Source organism: Bos javanicus, chromosome 1 (assembly GCF_032452875.1).
Source record: "Bos javanicus breed banteng chromosome 1, ARS-OSU_banteng_1.0, whole genome shotgun sequence".
In the NCBI taxonomy this organism is placed as follows: domain Eukaryota; kingdom Metazoa; phylum Chordata; class Mammalia; order Artiodactyla; family Bovidae; genus Bos; species Bos javanicus.
The window spans coordinates 149,325,646-149,340,456 of record NC_083868.1 but is presented as its reverse complement, the minus strand read 5'-3'; the positions used below and the strand labels follow the sequence as shown (position 1 = coordinate 149,340,456).

At 45.7% G+C, this 14,811-nt stretch overlaps 1 protein-coding gene across 1 annotated transcript in view; it reads left to right on the top strand.

Moving 5' to 3' along the window:
* The window catches only part of VPS26C (VPS26 endosomal protein sorting factor C), a 34,394-nt gene extending 32,192 nt beyond the window's left edge, over positions 1-2,202 (top strand). Inside the window, exon 8 of the mRNA XM_061424790.1 lies at positions 306-2,202. Within this exon, the coding sequence (XP_061280774.1) occupies positions 306-388 (83 nt within the window). The 3' untranslated portion in view covers positions 389-2,202. The remainder of the gene's footprint in view (positions 1-305) is intronic.
* Positions 2,203-14,811: the final 12,609 nt, after the last annotated feature.

Here is a 14,811-nt window from a genome sequence, read left to right as displayed (position 1 = left end):
AGCCACAGTGCACCTGTGAGCGGATGGGATTCTAGGAGATTCTGTGCAGTAGAGACAGAGGACAAGAGAGTATTTGAGAATGCAGGACCTTAGAGTGTCCGGGGGTGAGAAGACGGATATACTCAGGCAGTCCCGCCCGGGTAGCCACCTATACCGATTTCTCCTGGAAACTTGGGAGGGTGTGCAGCTCCCAAGGCAGGAGCTGCTGCCTCTCTGTCCAGATTTCAGCGGAGCCCTAGTGGGGCTGGCGTTTGCGCCTCCGGAGTCGGTGAGCGTTGAGCCTGTCTGTCCTTTCTCTCCCCCAGAGTTTGAGGTGAACATCGTGGTGCTGCTTCACCCCGACCACCTCATCACTGAGAACTTCCCGCTGAAGCTCTGCAGGATGTAGCCAGGAGCAAGGGACTGCACTGCGAGGGCGGCCCGTGGAAATGCAGTCATTCCCCCACCACCCACCGCCCGTCTCCCAGGAGCTGAAGCTGGCAGCACGGACCCGCTTTCTCGGTGGTTCTGTATCAGAAAAAAGTCTGACCCTCCTTCCGCGTTTCTTCGAGGCCCCTCTCATCAGAGCTTCCCTTGGAAATGCGTCAGGATTTCTTAACGGTCTTGGCCAGATGGCTTCCCAGAGAGCAGGTGGTCTTCTGCCTCCTGACCAGACCTGCTGTTCACGTTCAGAAAACAGTTAACAGAGGCTGAACTTTGCTGGAGAGCGAGGCAGTGGTTGTGGCCGGGACCCCGCCCCACCCCCAGGCGGTCGCTCAGCGCTGGCGGCTCAGGACGTTGGCCACGCCCACCGAGGAGGGCACAGGGTCGCTCACCGGAAGTGGGTAGCGGGTTTTTCTCTCTTTTCTCCTACCATTTTTTCACGGTAACATCATACTTTTTAGGGAACCTGGGGAAGATGTGCCTTGCCTTCCCGGGACCGAGGGTCCGGTGACCATGGCTGGCACTGGAATATTTCTCTCAGGGCCTGCTGTGACGTTGCTTGCCGCCATCTTCCCAGAGTCCGTTCTAGTGCGAGGTGATGTGAGGGGGTCAAGACGCAGGTCCACACCGCCTTGGGCTGGGTGCTGAGGGGCAGGACCCCCGGCGTGAAGACACCCGTCCGTGCTGGGTGGGGCCGGGACTCCAAGAACTTGCCATCCCGCCTGGAGGACCTGCGGTGGTGGTGGGGTCGGGAGTTGGCCGGAAGCCGTTTTCTCCCTCGCCTCCCGTGGGAATTTTCTCAGTGTAAGGTGGGCCTGTGACAACACATTTCTTCCTTCAAATCCTACCAGTGTTTCCGTGGGTCCGCGTGAGTTCACCTCAGAGGTGCACACTGCCTGGCCTTCCGCAGCAGCCCCCGCCTGGCAGGCTCCGGCCGAGGGGGGCTCGGCCCCGGTGGTCCTTCCACTGTCCCAGGCCAGCTCTGGGGACCCCGATGCTGCTTGCAGACAGACCTACTCAGGCTCTGCTCTACCCTCGGGCTTCACCAGCGCGTCGGATGCAACTTACCGAGTCATGGAAAAAGGTGTTCCCAGATAATACAATAGTTCCTACATCTCCTTTTATGCGTATCCGACATCAACAGGGACCCGACGCTGCGTTTAAACTAGACCAGCAGAAAACAAGGAGTCCACACTTCTGGGAAGTTTCACATGTAGAGATTGTTTCTGATGGGGGAAAAAAGCTAAATGAGAATTTGGAGCAAACGTTGGGGACGTATATTCCTATGTAGTATCTTAAGTAAACCGATGTTACAGACATAAATATGGTGATACGAGTATTCTCCCTCGGAATAATCACCTGAAGAGTTGCCAGCAGCCAGGCCTCCTTTAGCGTTTTGTTCAACCTCGAAGGACCTGGGCAAGGGCCTTTTCCTTGTCCTCCTCGGACGGGCACCTCCACCGTCGATTGTTAAGGAAAACTCGGATGTTCGGGTGTCTTGGGCAGTGGTCCCACTACTGACCTGGCTGGAGTGGGGGTTTCCCGTGATCAGGCTTTTCCATTAGAACTGGAGGAAGGGGAGGTGAAGGGAAGAGGCTGTGAACCGTGAATCTAAAACAGTACACTTTTCTTGGAAAAGGCCGGTTAGGCCAGAGGACCTTCTGGCTCTTGGTGCTCCAGCAGAAATGGGAGCCTGGCTCCAGTTCTCAGCCATGTCGTGCGTTCCACAGGAAAGGTGGAGAGGTTAATCAGAAATAAAATTTTTTTTTTTTTTAAAAACGCATCATTGTGGTTCCTTCTGTATGCCTTTAATTGTAGAAGACCCAAAAAGATCTTTTTATTCAATGGCTTTTTATTAGTCTTTTTATTCAATGGCTATTCTGTAAATAGCTGTAATTTTGGTGTGCTCAGGAGAGGCCGCGAGCTCAAGGTCTTCCTGCCCTTTCATCTCGGCTCATCTCCCTAGTACTTATTACTGTTCGTTGCCAAGTAATACTCTATTTTGTAGATACACCACACTGTTTAATTCACTCGTCAATTAACACACATTTGAGGTGTTTTCACTTTTTCATTATTAAAAATTCAGCTGTGGACGTTCATGTACAAGCTTTGTTATGAACATATATTTTTATTTCCCCTAGATACATATCTAGAAGTTCAGGATCATATGATGGCTCTGTGTTTAATCTTTTGGGGAGCCACAAAAATGTTTTCCAAGCATCTGCGCCATCTTACATACCCACCAGCGATGTGCAAGCTTCCAGCTTCACATCCTTGTCACCACCTGTAATTGTCTGCCTTTTTTATCATAATCATCCTGGTGGGTGTGAAGTGGTACCTTTTAACTTTGATTTGCATTTTCCTAATAACTGATGATGTTGAACATCTCCTGTGTTTATTGCTGTGCTGTGCTTAGTTGTTCCGTCGTTTCCAACTCTTTGTGACCCCATGGACTAGCCTACCAGGCTCCTCTGTTCATGGGGTTTTCCAGGCAAGTATATTGGAGTGGGTTGCCATGCCCTCCTCCAGGGGATCTTCCCAACACAGGGATGGAGCCCAGGTCTCTCCCACATTGCAGGTGTATTCTTTACCGTCTGAGCCACCAAGGAAGCTGCATCATCTTTGGAGAAGTATCTATGCTGATCTTGTGTTTTTTTTAATATTTATTTGGCTTCATCAGGTCTTAGTTGTGGCACGCAGGATCTTTGTTGCTGCACACGAGCTTCTCTCTAGTTGTGGCACAAGGACTCCAGAGTGCACAGACTCAGTAGGTGTGGTTCTCAGGCTTAGTTATCCTGAGACATGGATCTTAGTTCCTCAACCAGGAAATACTTGCCATAAAAAAGTACGAAATACTGCCATTTGTAGCCACACGGATGGACATGGAGAATATTATGCTTAGTCAAATAAGGTAGAGAAAGATACATACCATATGATATCACTTATATGTGAAATCTAAAAAATAATACAAGTGAATGTATGTACAAAATAGGAACGGAATTCCTTGGCAGTCCAGTGGTTAGGACTCCACACTCATTGCAGGGGTCCTGGGTTCAATCCCTGATTGGGGAACTAAGATCCCACACACTGCAGGCTGCACAGCCTGGCCAAACGAAACAGACACACAAATATAGAAAATAAACTTGTGGTTACCAAATGGGAGGGGGGAAAGGACAGTGACAAACGGGTATGGGATTAACAGATACTACTGTAAGCTACAAGGATATACCATATAGCACAGGGAATTATATACATTTTATTATCATAACCTATGAAAAATGATCTGCAAAAATACTGAATTGTGGGAATTCCCTGGTGGTCCAGTGGTTAGGACTTGGTCCTTTCACTGCCAGGCCCCAGTTGGATCCCTGGTCGGGGAACTAAGATCCCACAAGCTGTGCAGCTCAGCCAAAAAAAAAATAATAATAATAATCCCTATGTTATACCCTTTAACACATTATTGTAAATCAACTCTTTCAAAAAATAATTTAAAAAAATATTTTGGGAGTTAGAATTCCAGGTTTAGAATTCCAAAGGATTACAATTTAAGGCTTTCACTACAGTTGCCCAGGTTCAGTCTCTGGTTGGAGATCCGAGATCCTGAAAGCCACATGATTTGGCCAAAAAAATTTTTTTATGTATTCTAATGCAATGCTGATGGGACTGTAAGTTGGCATTCATCTGGACGTACATATACACACACAAATACATTTATGGTTCGGAGTAAGGAAAAGATTGAAAACATCTACGAGAGTTTTTTTTAAGGTAAAGTATGCTATGATAATTTTCACATTACATGTGACATTAAATCTTTGGTAATATACACAATTCATCCTGGGATTTATATAAATCTGAAACAAGCCAACAAAACAGTAACAGCTTAGAGAATGCTTGAAAAAACAGCTAGAAAATAATGTGACACGTGTGAAGAAGAGATTGTGTGACTCGGGTAGGCTGTAGGACCTGCGGATGGAGGCTAGGGATGGATCTGTGTGTCTGTGGGTGCACTCAGTCGTGTCTGACTCTTTGACTCTATGGGCTACTCTGCTGTAGCCCGCCAGGCTCCTCTGTCCATGGGAATTTCAGGAGTGGGTTGCCATTTCCTCCTCCAGGGCATCTTCCTGATCCCGGGACTGAACCCAGGTCTCTTGCATCTCTGGCACTGCAGGCAGGTTCTTTACCATTAGTGTCGCCTGGGAAGCCCCAGGCCCCAAGAATGGTTGTCAGCTATCAGGCCTAGGGCGGCACGCCTGAGTCCATGCCCACAGGCCCCACCCACGCCAGGCAGTAGTATCTGTGTCCAGCTGAAGTCTCTCAGGTGAGCAGAGAGGAGTAAGGAAGGCTGCTGTCTCCCTTTACTTGAGTCTCAGGTCTGGCCTGTAGTTTGTGACGAGAGCTAACACTTCCCTAGCACTTAACTGTGCACCTAGTGCTTTATGTGAATTAACTTCTAATTCTGACAACAAGCCTATAAAGAGAGCACTCTCATGTCCCCATCGTACAGACGAGGAAACTGAGGCAGTGAGAGGGCAGTGTAACTTCCCAAGTTCTCCTAGCGGTGAGTGCTGGAGCTGGCACTGCCAGTCCCCAAATAGGCCCCTGACTGCAGCAAGGGAGGCAACCAGGCCTTCTCAAGGAAGTCCTTCCAGGCCGGATGTGAAGGCAATTGGTTCAGTCGTCCAAGTGGCCAGCATCTGCAGGTTCGCTGGTCCTCAACCTTAGCTGCGTGTTGGAAATGTCCAGGCTTTTAAAGCCTACAGGCTTGATTGGACTGATTGATTCCTCTAAATGCGGAGAAGAGAGCCCAGGCCAGCAGCTGGTGCTTCTCATAGAAGCCATAGGACCACCACCTGCGCAGGGGCTTCGCTCACCGAAGACTGGGCTTTCTGGCAGCTAACTTCGCCCTTGGATACGGAGCAGTCATCTGGGGGAGCAAGATTTCCTACCCACCCCTGGGCCCAGCTCACATCACACAGCGAGAAGGGCTTCACTAAGCCTCCCAGGCCCTGTGTGGGGCAGGTGCTCAGCAAATGCTGGTTGAATAAGGGCCCACAGAAGAGCCAATGAGATCACCAACCTGTGGATACTGCTGCTGAATCGGCCATTGTTTTGATGAGCTTAAAACCTAAATTAGCTCAACCACATTTAGTTAGTGACTGCATATATAATCCCCAGGCCTGCCTCTGGAGCACGTAGAAACATAAATCAGATCTTCCCTCATCTGTGAAATATGGACAATAACTCCCATCTTGAAGGATTCAAACAGCCAGCACAGGGCTGGTCCACAGAAAGCACTGGGTGAAGGGTGGACATTTTCATTCCCGCAGCGTGTGCAGGGAAGAGGCGAGACCAACAGCAACTTCATCAACAGATATCTGCTGCTCACTTACTGTGGGGCCCTGGGGTCAAGCAGATGGTCTCCGTTTAAACTGGCCTCTCACTTTAGGGTAAGACAGACTATAAAACAGAGTTAGAGGGTCATGGAAATTCGGAATTTATACTCGTAATACCCTAAAAATAAACTTTCGTTTTTCCCTGTTGGTTACTACATCTATATTAAGAGGTCATGTCCTTTTGTTTTTACTGCCATTAAGAAAAATGTAGAGATTTCCCTGGTGGTCCAGTGGTTATGACTTCACCTTCCAATGCAGGGGGTGCAGGTTCGATCCCAGGTCGGGGAGCTAAGATCACACAAGCCTCCAGGGACAAAGAGCCAAAATATAAAATAGAAGGAGTATTGTAACAAATTCAATAAAGTATTTTTTTTTAAATGTTCCAAATCAAAAAATCTTTTAAAAAAAGAAAAATGTAAAAAAGGCATAAAATACAATTATTCTGCCTCATGTTGTATAAGAGGCTTAGTGATTTCACTGTATGATACTCTGGGTCTTCAGATGAACTATTAATTGCTCCACCCAGCTTTAAGAGGGAAATTCTCAGAGCAGAAAACTTGTAAGATGCTGGTAGATATAATCAGTTTAAGACCAGGAAACGGATTCCAAGATGAGTAAGAAAAAATGGCATTTAAAAATGCCATTATTTTCAGGAACTCCCTGGTGGTCCAGTGGACAGGACTCCACACTTCCACTGCAGGGGGCATGGGTTGGATCCTGGGCCGAGGAACTAAGATCCCGTAAACTGTGAAGGGCATCCAAAAGTAAAATAAATTGTTTTAAAGTTACTTTACATAGTAGGCTTCCCTGTAGCTCAAAGGTAAAGAATCTGCCTGCTATGCAGGAGACCTGGGTTCAATCCATGGAGTGGGAAGATCCCCTGGAGAAGGGAATGGCAATCCACTCCAGTATTCTTGCCTGGAGAATCCCATGGACAGAGGAGCCTGGCAGGCTACAGTTGGTGGGGTCGCAAAGAGTCAGATACGACTGAGCAACTAACAGCTCACTTCACTGACATACTAGGGGATATTTTCTGGGAAGGCCTTTACCTTGGAAAATAATCTGAAGGCATCACCCAGTTTTCTAGAATCAGGGACATTTTGGTGCGTCTTCCACATAAGAAAGTGAGTAAAGCAAATTATCTGTCCCGTTTCTCCACCCCAACAATTGAGACTGGTTCGGGTTTCTATTCGGCTTCCAGAGAGGCACTTTAGACCTAAGTCAGGGCCCTGCTTCGGCTTTTCCCTGCCTCCAGCACAGGGGCCCGACATTCCTTTTAATAACTAGTACTTTTTACATCTTTACTCGTGACCAGTATTTACATGATTTGCAATAGTTTAATATTGCTTGAATATATCTAAAGATCTCCTATAGTAAGTACCTGATAAGAAATGTATACATAGCATAAGCCACCTACACACATAATTTTGCAAAGTCAACATAATGTTCAACTGTAATAAATACAAGAAAGAAAAGTGTGTTTCAGTAAGTAGATGCTTAGACGCAGATAAACTGGGAAGCAACATGGCAGAACACTGAAGTACGCACTGCCTGTACACAGAGGTAGGATGACCATGAAAGTGGAAGTCGCTCAGTCGTGTCCGACTCTTTGCCACCCCATGGACTACACAGTCCATGGAGTTCTCCAGGCCAGAATGCTGGAGTGGGTAGCCTTTCCCTTCTCCAGTGGATCTTCCCAATCCAGGAATCAAACTGGGGTCCCCTGCATTGCAGGCAGGATTCTTTACCAGCTGAGCCACCAGGGAAGATGACCATGAAGATAACAACTATTAATAACAAACACAGCTGATTCAAGTGTGCTGTACTGACAGATGACATCACTTTCCAAATTGGTGAACAACTCATGGTTAAGTTCAGGGAAAAAAGTAGACTCAAACCTCAGGAATTCCCAGGTGACCCAGTGGTTAGAATTCTGGACTTCCACTGCTGTGGCCCTGACTCAATCCCTGGTTGGGGAACTGAGATTCCACAAGCCATGCAGCATGGCCAAAAAAACTCCAACACCCAAATCCCCTCAGGCCTCTTTTTTGCATGGTAACACATTGCTGGAAAATTCAACTACACTAAAATGCAAAAGATATTTGATATTTACATAAAATGAGATAAGGGTCTCCATCTGTACCATCCAGTTCATAAGCCACTGGCCGCATGTGGCTACTGAGCATTTAGTCTGGCTGCCCTGCATGTCGTAGACTCCATTTAGAATTTTCATAAGATGAGGAACTATATTTCAGTAGTAACATATATGATGTTTACAGTGGTTGAAATATTATTTTGGATCTGCTAGGTTAAGTGAAATGTATAGCCAAAATTAATTTTACTTCTTTCTTTTTACATTTTTCATGTAGCTGCTAGGGAACTTAAAATGCGATGTATGACTTGCATTCTTGGACAGCAGCACTGATGTGCAGAGACTGAGCTAGGTGGGACTTTGTAAAGTCTGGGCAATGGACCAATTCTTGATCTGTGTGATTCAATTTCAGTTCAGTCGCTCAGTCGTGTCCGACTCTTTGCGACCCCACGAACTGCAGCACGCCAGGCCTCCCTGTCCATCACCAATTCCCGGAGTTCACTGAAACCCATGTCCATCAAGTTGATGATGCCATTCAACCATCTCATCCTCTGTCGTCCCCATCTCTTCCTGCCCTCAATCTTTCCCAGCACCAGGGTCTTTTCCAAGGAGTCAGCTCTTTGCATCAGGTGGCCAAAGTATTGGAGTTTCAGCTTCAGCATCAGTCCTTCCAATGAATATTCAGGACTGATTTCCTTTAGGATGGACTGGTTGGATCTCCTTGCAGTCCAAGGGACTCTCAAGAGTCTTCTCCAGAAGGAAATGGCAACCCACTCCAGTATTCTTGCCTGGAAAAGTCCATGGACAGAGGAGCCTGGCGGGCTGCAGTCCATGGGGTTACATGACTGAGCATGTGTGCATGAGGGTGGAGGATGATGGGTTGGTAGCAATAAACTGGTAGAACTAAAAAAAAAAAAAGTCTTCTCCAACACCACAGTTCAGAAGCATCAATTCTTTGGCACTCAGCTTTCTTTATAGTCCAACTCTCACATCCATACATGACCACTGGAAAAACCATAGCCTTGACTAGACAGACCTTTGTTGGCAAAGTAATGTCTCTGCTTTTCAATATGCAGTCTAGGTTGGTCATAACTTTCCTTCCAAGGAGTAAGCATCTTTTAATTTCATGGCTGCAGTCACCATCTGCAGTGATTTTGCAGCCCAAAAAATAAAGTCAGCCACTGTTTCCCCATCTACTTGTCATGAAGTGATGGGACCAGATGCCATGATCTTAGTTTTCTGAAAGTTGAGCTTTAAGCCAACTTTTTCACTCTCCTCTTTCACCTTCATCAAGAGGTTCTTTAGTTCTTCACTTTCTCCCAAAAGGGTGGTGTCATCTGCATATCTGAGGTTATTGATATTTCTCCTGGCAATTCTTGATTCTAGCTTGTGCTTCTTCCAGCCCAGCATTTCTCATGATGTACTCTGCATATAAGTTAAATAAGCAGGGTGACAATATACAGCCTTGATGTACTCCTTTTCCTATTTGGAACCAGTCTGTTCCATGTCCAGTTCTAACTGTTGCTTCCTGACCTGCATACAGGTTCCTCAAGAGGCAGGTCAGGTGATCTGGTATTCCCATCTCTTGAAGAATTTTCCAGTTTATTGTGATCCACACAGTCAAAGGCTTTGGCATAGTCAATAAAGCAGAAGTAGATGTTTTTCTGGAACTCTCTTGCTTTTTCCATGATCCAGTGGATGTTGGCAATTTGATCTCTGGTTCCTCTGTCTTTTCTAAAACCAGCTTGAACATCTGGAAGTTCACGGTTCACGTATTACTGAAGTCTGGCTTGGAGAATTTTGAGCATTACTTAACTAGGGTGTGAGATGAGTACAATTGTGCGGTAGTTTGAGCATTCTTTGGCATTGCCTTTCTTTGGGACTGGAATGAAAACTGACCTTTACCAGTCCTGTGGCCACTGCTGAGTTTTCCAAATTTGCTGGCATATTGAGTGCAGCACTTTCACAGAATCATCTTTCAGGATTTGAAATAACTCAACTGGAATTCCATCATCTCCACTAGCTTTGTTCATAGAGATGCTTCCTAAGGCCTACTTGACTTCACATTCCAGAATATCTGGCTCAGGTGAGTGATCACACCATCGTGATTATCCAGGTCATGAAGATCTTTTTTATACAGTTCTTCTGTGTATTCTTGTCACCTCTTGTTAATATCTTCTGCTTCTGATAGGTCCTTACCATTTCTATCCTTTATTGAGCACATCTTTGCATGAAATGTTCCCTTGGTATCTCTAATTTCCTTGAAGAGATCTCTAGTCTTTCCCATTCTATTGTTTTCCTCTATTTCTTTGCATTGATTGCTGAGGGAGGCTTTCTTATCTCTGTGGGATTACCCAGCTCATTGCACAGTATCTCACATTCCTGGTCCTTGCCCACCTGACTCTCAATCATTCTAACAACCATAAACATCCTCACAGATCTCCAACGCACCCACCTTGGGGTGGGGGCGGGGAGGGGTGCAGGGCACCACCCTGCCCTACAAGAGGAACCCCGCAGGGCCCACCCTCCTCCCACCTCTCAGCGCCCACCCCATGCTTCAGCAGCCCTCAGCTCCCTGGGAACCCCTCACACCTCAATTTTGCTCCTGGATTCATCTTTGATGATGTTTCAAATCTCTCTCTGGCAACACAGACTCAAGTCACTTAGTATATGGTTTAAAAGCAGAGCCATAAAATAAATATCAATAGATTTTGTTGTTGTTCAGTCACTTAGTCATGTCTGATTCTTTGCCATCCCATGGGCTGCAGCATGCCAGGCTTCCCTGTCCTTCATCATCTCCCAGAATAGATTGAAAAGGATTAAATAGATTGAAATCAACAGATTTAAAAGGATTCAAATCATACAAAGAATGTTCTCAGATCACAACTGAATTATATTAGATCACAGTAGTTCAATATAATTGAGTTGTATCACAGTAAGATATTTAGAAAAGCTCTACATATTATAGATTAAATATACTTTTAAATAATCCATGGATCAAGGAAGATATAAGGAAATTTAGAACAAATTTTGAACTGAATAAAAAAGGAAAACATAACACATCAAAACTTGGAAGATACAGCTACCACATGCTTTAGAGGGAAATTTATCATTTAATTGCATATAAGAGAAAAGACAATAAGTTTATTTATTTTTAAAATTTATTTTAATTGGAGGCTAATTACTTTACAATATTGTGGTGGTTTTTGCCATACATAGACATGAATCCGCCACAGGTGTACATGTGTTCCCCATCCTGAACCCCCTCCCACCTCCCCCCTTATTCCATCCCTCAGGGTCATCCCAGTGCACCACACCTGAGCACCCTGTCTCATGCATTGAACCTGGACTGGTGATCTATTTCACATATGATAATATACATGTTTCAATGCTATTAAGAGAAAAGACAGTAAGTTTAAAACCAATGATCTAAGAAGTTAGAAAAGGAAGAGCAATAAACAATAGAAAAATTTAACAAAGCCAAAAACTGGTTCCCTGAGTAAAACTGATGAACTAGCAAAACTTATGAAGGAAAAAAAAAGAAAATACAAATAACCAATAGCAGAAATGAAGAAATATCTACTGGTCCTTTACATATTAAAAGGATAATAAGGAAATATTTAAACAACTTTACTCCAACGAATTTGACAATTCATATTAATGAAAAATTCCTTGAAAGACACAAACTACCATAACTGACTCAAAAAGAAATGGAAAATGGGAGTGGCCTTATATATTTTAATCTTTATATAAAACTTTTCCAGAGAAAAATCCAAATTATCAAACATTTAATGAAGAAATAATACCAACATTATACAAGCTCTTTCAGAAGAGAGAACATTTTGCAGTTCATTTTATGAGGTCAACAAAACCCTAATTCCACATCCTGGCAAAGACATTCCAACAATGGAATTTACAGACTGAGATCCCTCGTGAACACAGATGCAAAAGTCTTCAATAGAATTTTGTCAAATCTAATCCAGCTATACATCTTGAACAAGTCGGGTTTACTGGAGGTTCTACACTAGAAAGTCAAAGTGATTTACCACATTAACAGAATAAAAGAGAAACATCATATGATCACTGAAAAAACGGACACAATTCAGCATCTATTAATGACAAAGAAACAAAAACACCAGCAACAACCCTCTCAACAAACTAGGAATACGAAGGAAACTTCCTTAATTGGATAAAGGGCACCCAATGGAAAACCTACAGCTAACATCATACTAATGATGAAAGACTAAATTCTCTTCCCCTAAAACTGGAAACAAGGGGACAATGTATTATACCAGAAGTCCTAGGTAGTGCATCAAGGCAAGAAAAAAAGAGGTATAAGATTGGAAGGGAAAAAGTAAAATTGTCTCTGCAGACATGGTTGTCTACATAGAAGATTCTAAGGAATAACAAATACTACTAGAATTAATAACATTTATCAAGGTTGTAGGATACAAGGTCAATATTGAAAAATTATATTTGTGTGCCAGCAAAAATTTGTTTTTTAACAACATGAAATTTAAAAACAGCATTTCCAGCAGTATCAAAATACATAGAATTCTTAGGAATACTTTTCATGAAAGATATGAAATGCTAGACTGAAATTATAAAACATTGATAAGGAAAATTTTACATGATTTCAATTAATGAAGAAATATATCATGTTTAGAAATGGGGAGAATCAGTATGGTTCAGGTGTCTATTCTTTCAAAATTGATCCGTAGATGCAGTGCAATTCTAAACCCTCCGGCAGGACTTTTGTAGAAAAGGACAGTCTGCTTCTAAATTGTATTTGGCAATGCAAAAAAACCTAGAATAGCCAAAGTTATTTTGAAAGAGGAAAAATGCTGATGCTGGATTGTGTTCATTTGCAAGGAATGCCACAGCAAAATACCATGTACTGGCTGACTTAAACAAGAAATGGATTCTCACAGCTCCTGGATCAAGGTGTCTGTAGGTTTGGTTTCTCCTCTCAAGGAGGTCTCTCTCCTAGGCTTCAAACAGCCAACTTCTCACTGTGGCTGACAGGATCTTCTGTCTGTGCGTGTACATCTCCAGTGTCTCTTCCTTTTCTTACAAGGACACTGTCCTGTCAGATTAGGGTTCTGCCCTTAGGGTCTCTTTTAACCTTGTGCTGTGCTTAGTTGCTCAGTCGTGTCCGACTCTTTGCGACCCCATGAACTGCAGCCCACCAGGCTCCTCTGTCCATGGGCATTCTCCAGGCATGATACTGGAGTGGGTTGCCCTGCCCTCCTCCAGGAGATCTTCCAAATACAGTCACACGGCGGGTTACGGCTTCAGAACTCAGGGGGAATCAGTCTGTAAGGTGGATCTCAGCCCTGAAAAGTCAGATTTGGCTGGTCCGGGAACCACGATCAGAGGAGGCTTTAGTGCTTGCTGGGATTCCAGCGAGAAGAACATGGGCAAGAACTGTGGCTGATGACAAGGTCTCGGCCCGTGGGTGAGCTGGTTGACCACAAACTCTCCTGGGCCTCCCAGACTCCAGCTGAGGGAGCAGAGTGACCGAACACCCTGAAGGACTCGGGGAGCAGGTCTGTGACAGGAAAGCGTTCTAGTTCAGACACTCCCGCGCTGTGCAGGGTGCTGGGATCAGCTGTGTCATGAGCCTCGCAGCCCAGAACAAGGCGCGCTGAACAGACGCCATTAGCCAGGCACTGAATCCCTATCTGGTCTGCCCTTCCCATGAAACCCCAGTGAGATTCAGGCAGTGGGGAAGCATGGCTGAAAAAGAGGAGGTAGCCAGGGCCTTCCCTAGTGGCTCAGTGCTAAAGAACCTGCCTGCCAATGCAGGAGACACAGGTTTCAATCCCTGGTCTGGGAAGATCCCACATGCGGTGCAGCAGCTCAGCCCCGTGAGCCACAAATACTGCAGCCCGTGTGCCCTAGAGCCGGTGGTCTGCAACAAGGGAAGCCACCACGATGCAGAGCCCGAGCACCGCAACTAGAGAGAGTAGCCCGCACTCAGTGTAACTAGAAAAAAGCCCGAGCAGCAACAAAGACCCGGCGCAGCAGAAAAAAATAAGCAATTTTTTTTTAAGAGGTGAGAAACTCAGGAACCTCAAACAGGGGCTCTGTATCAAGCTGGAGGGGTGGGGTGGGGAGGGAGATGGGAGGGAGGTTCAGAAGGAGGGGATATATGTCTACCTGTGGCTGATTCATGTTGAGGTTTGACAGAAAACAGCAAAATTCTGTAAAGCAATTATCCTTCACATAAAATAAATTTAAAAAAAAAAAAGAGGAGGGAGCCGTCCTGGATTTTTGAGCCCCGGTGGCTGGATGTTGGATTTGTTCACTTGCCGTCCCTGTTTCCATGCTGCTGTTGTTTGTGGGGTGCGTCCAGCTCTTCAGGACCACAGCCCCAGGTCAGGACCACAGCCCCAGGTCAGAGGGTTTGACAGCCAGAACCTCGGAGCATCCCCACAGCGCTTCTAACAGACATGTAAGGTTTTAAAAATAAACCAGTCGGTTTCTCCTCTGGTTGCTTCCTCAGGATTAAAAAGACTATTTTTAAGATCAGTGTGTGGTGACAGCTGGCAAAAGGCATGGAAGGAGGTTCCGGTCTTCGCATCTTCTTCATCTGCGCTCTGGGCTCACCTCACCCCGTCTTGTCCCCTTTATGTTCTCGGTCAGCGGGGACAGTGGTCTGCAGGCCCCTTGCCCCTCACCCGGTCGCAGCAGAAAGTGGCTCTGCCAGCTCCTGTCTGGCGGCCCAGGGGAAGAAGGCAGGGATAGAGACAGTGAGAAGACAGGGAACCAGGGCCCCACAGAGCCCCAGGGCCGGCACCCCGGCCCTGGGCACCCCCCAGCCTCCCCCCAGAGGCGGAAGGCCACATCTGTGCTCTCTGGGCTCCGCTTTTCCGGGCTGGGTCCCCAGGCTGGCGGAGT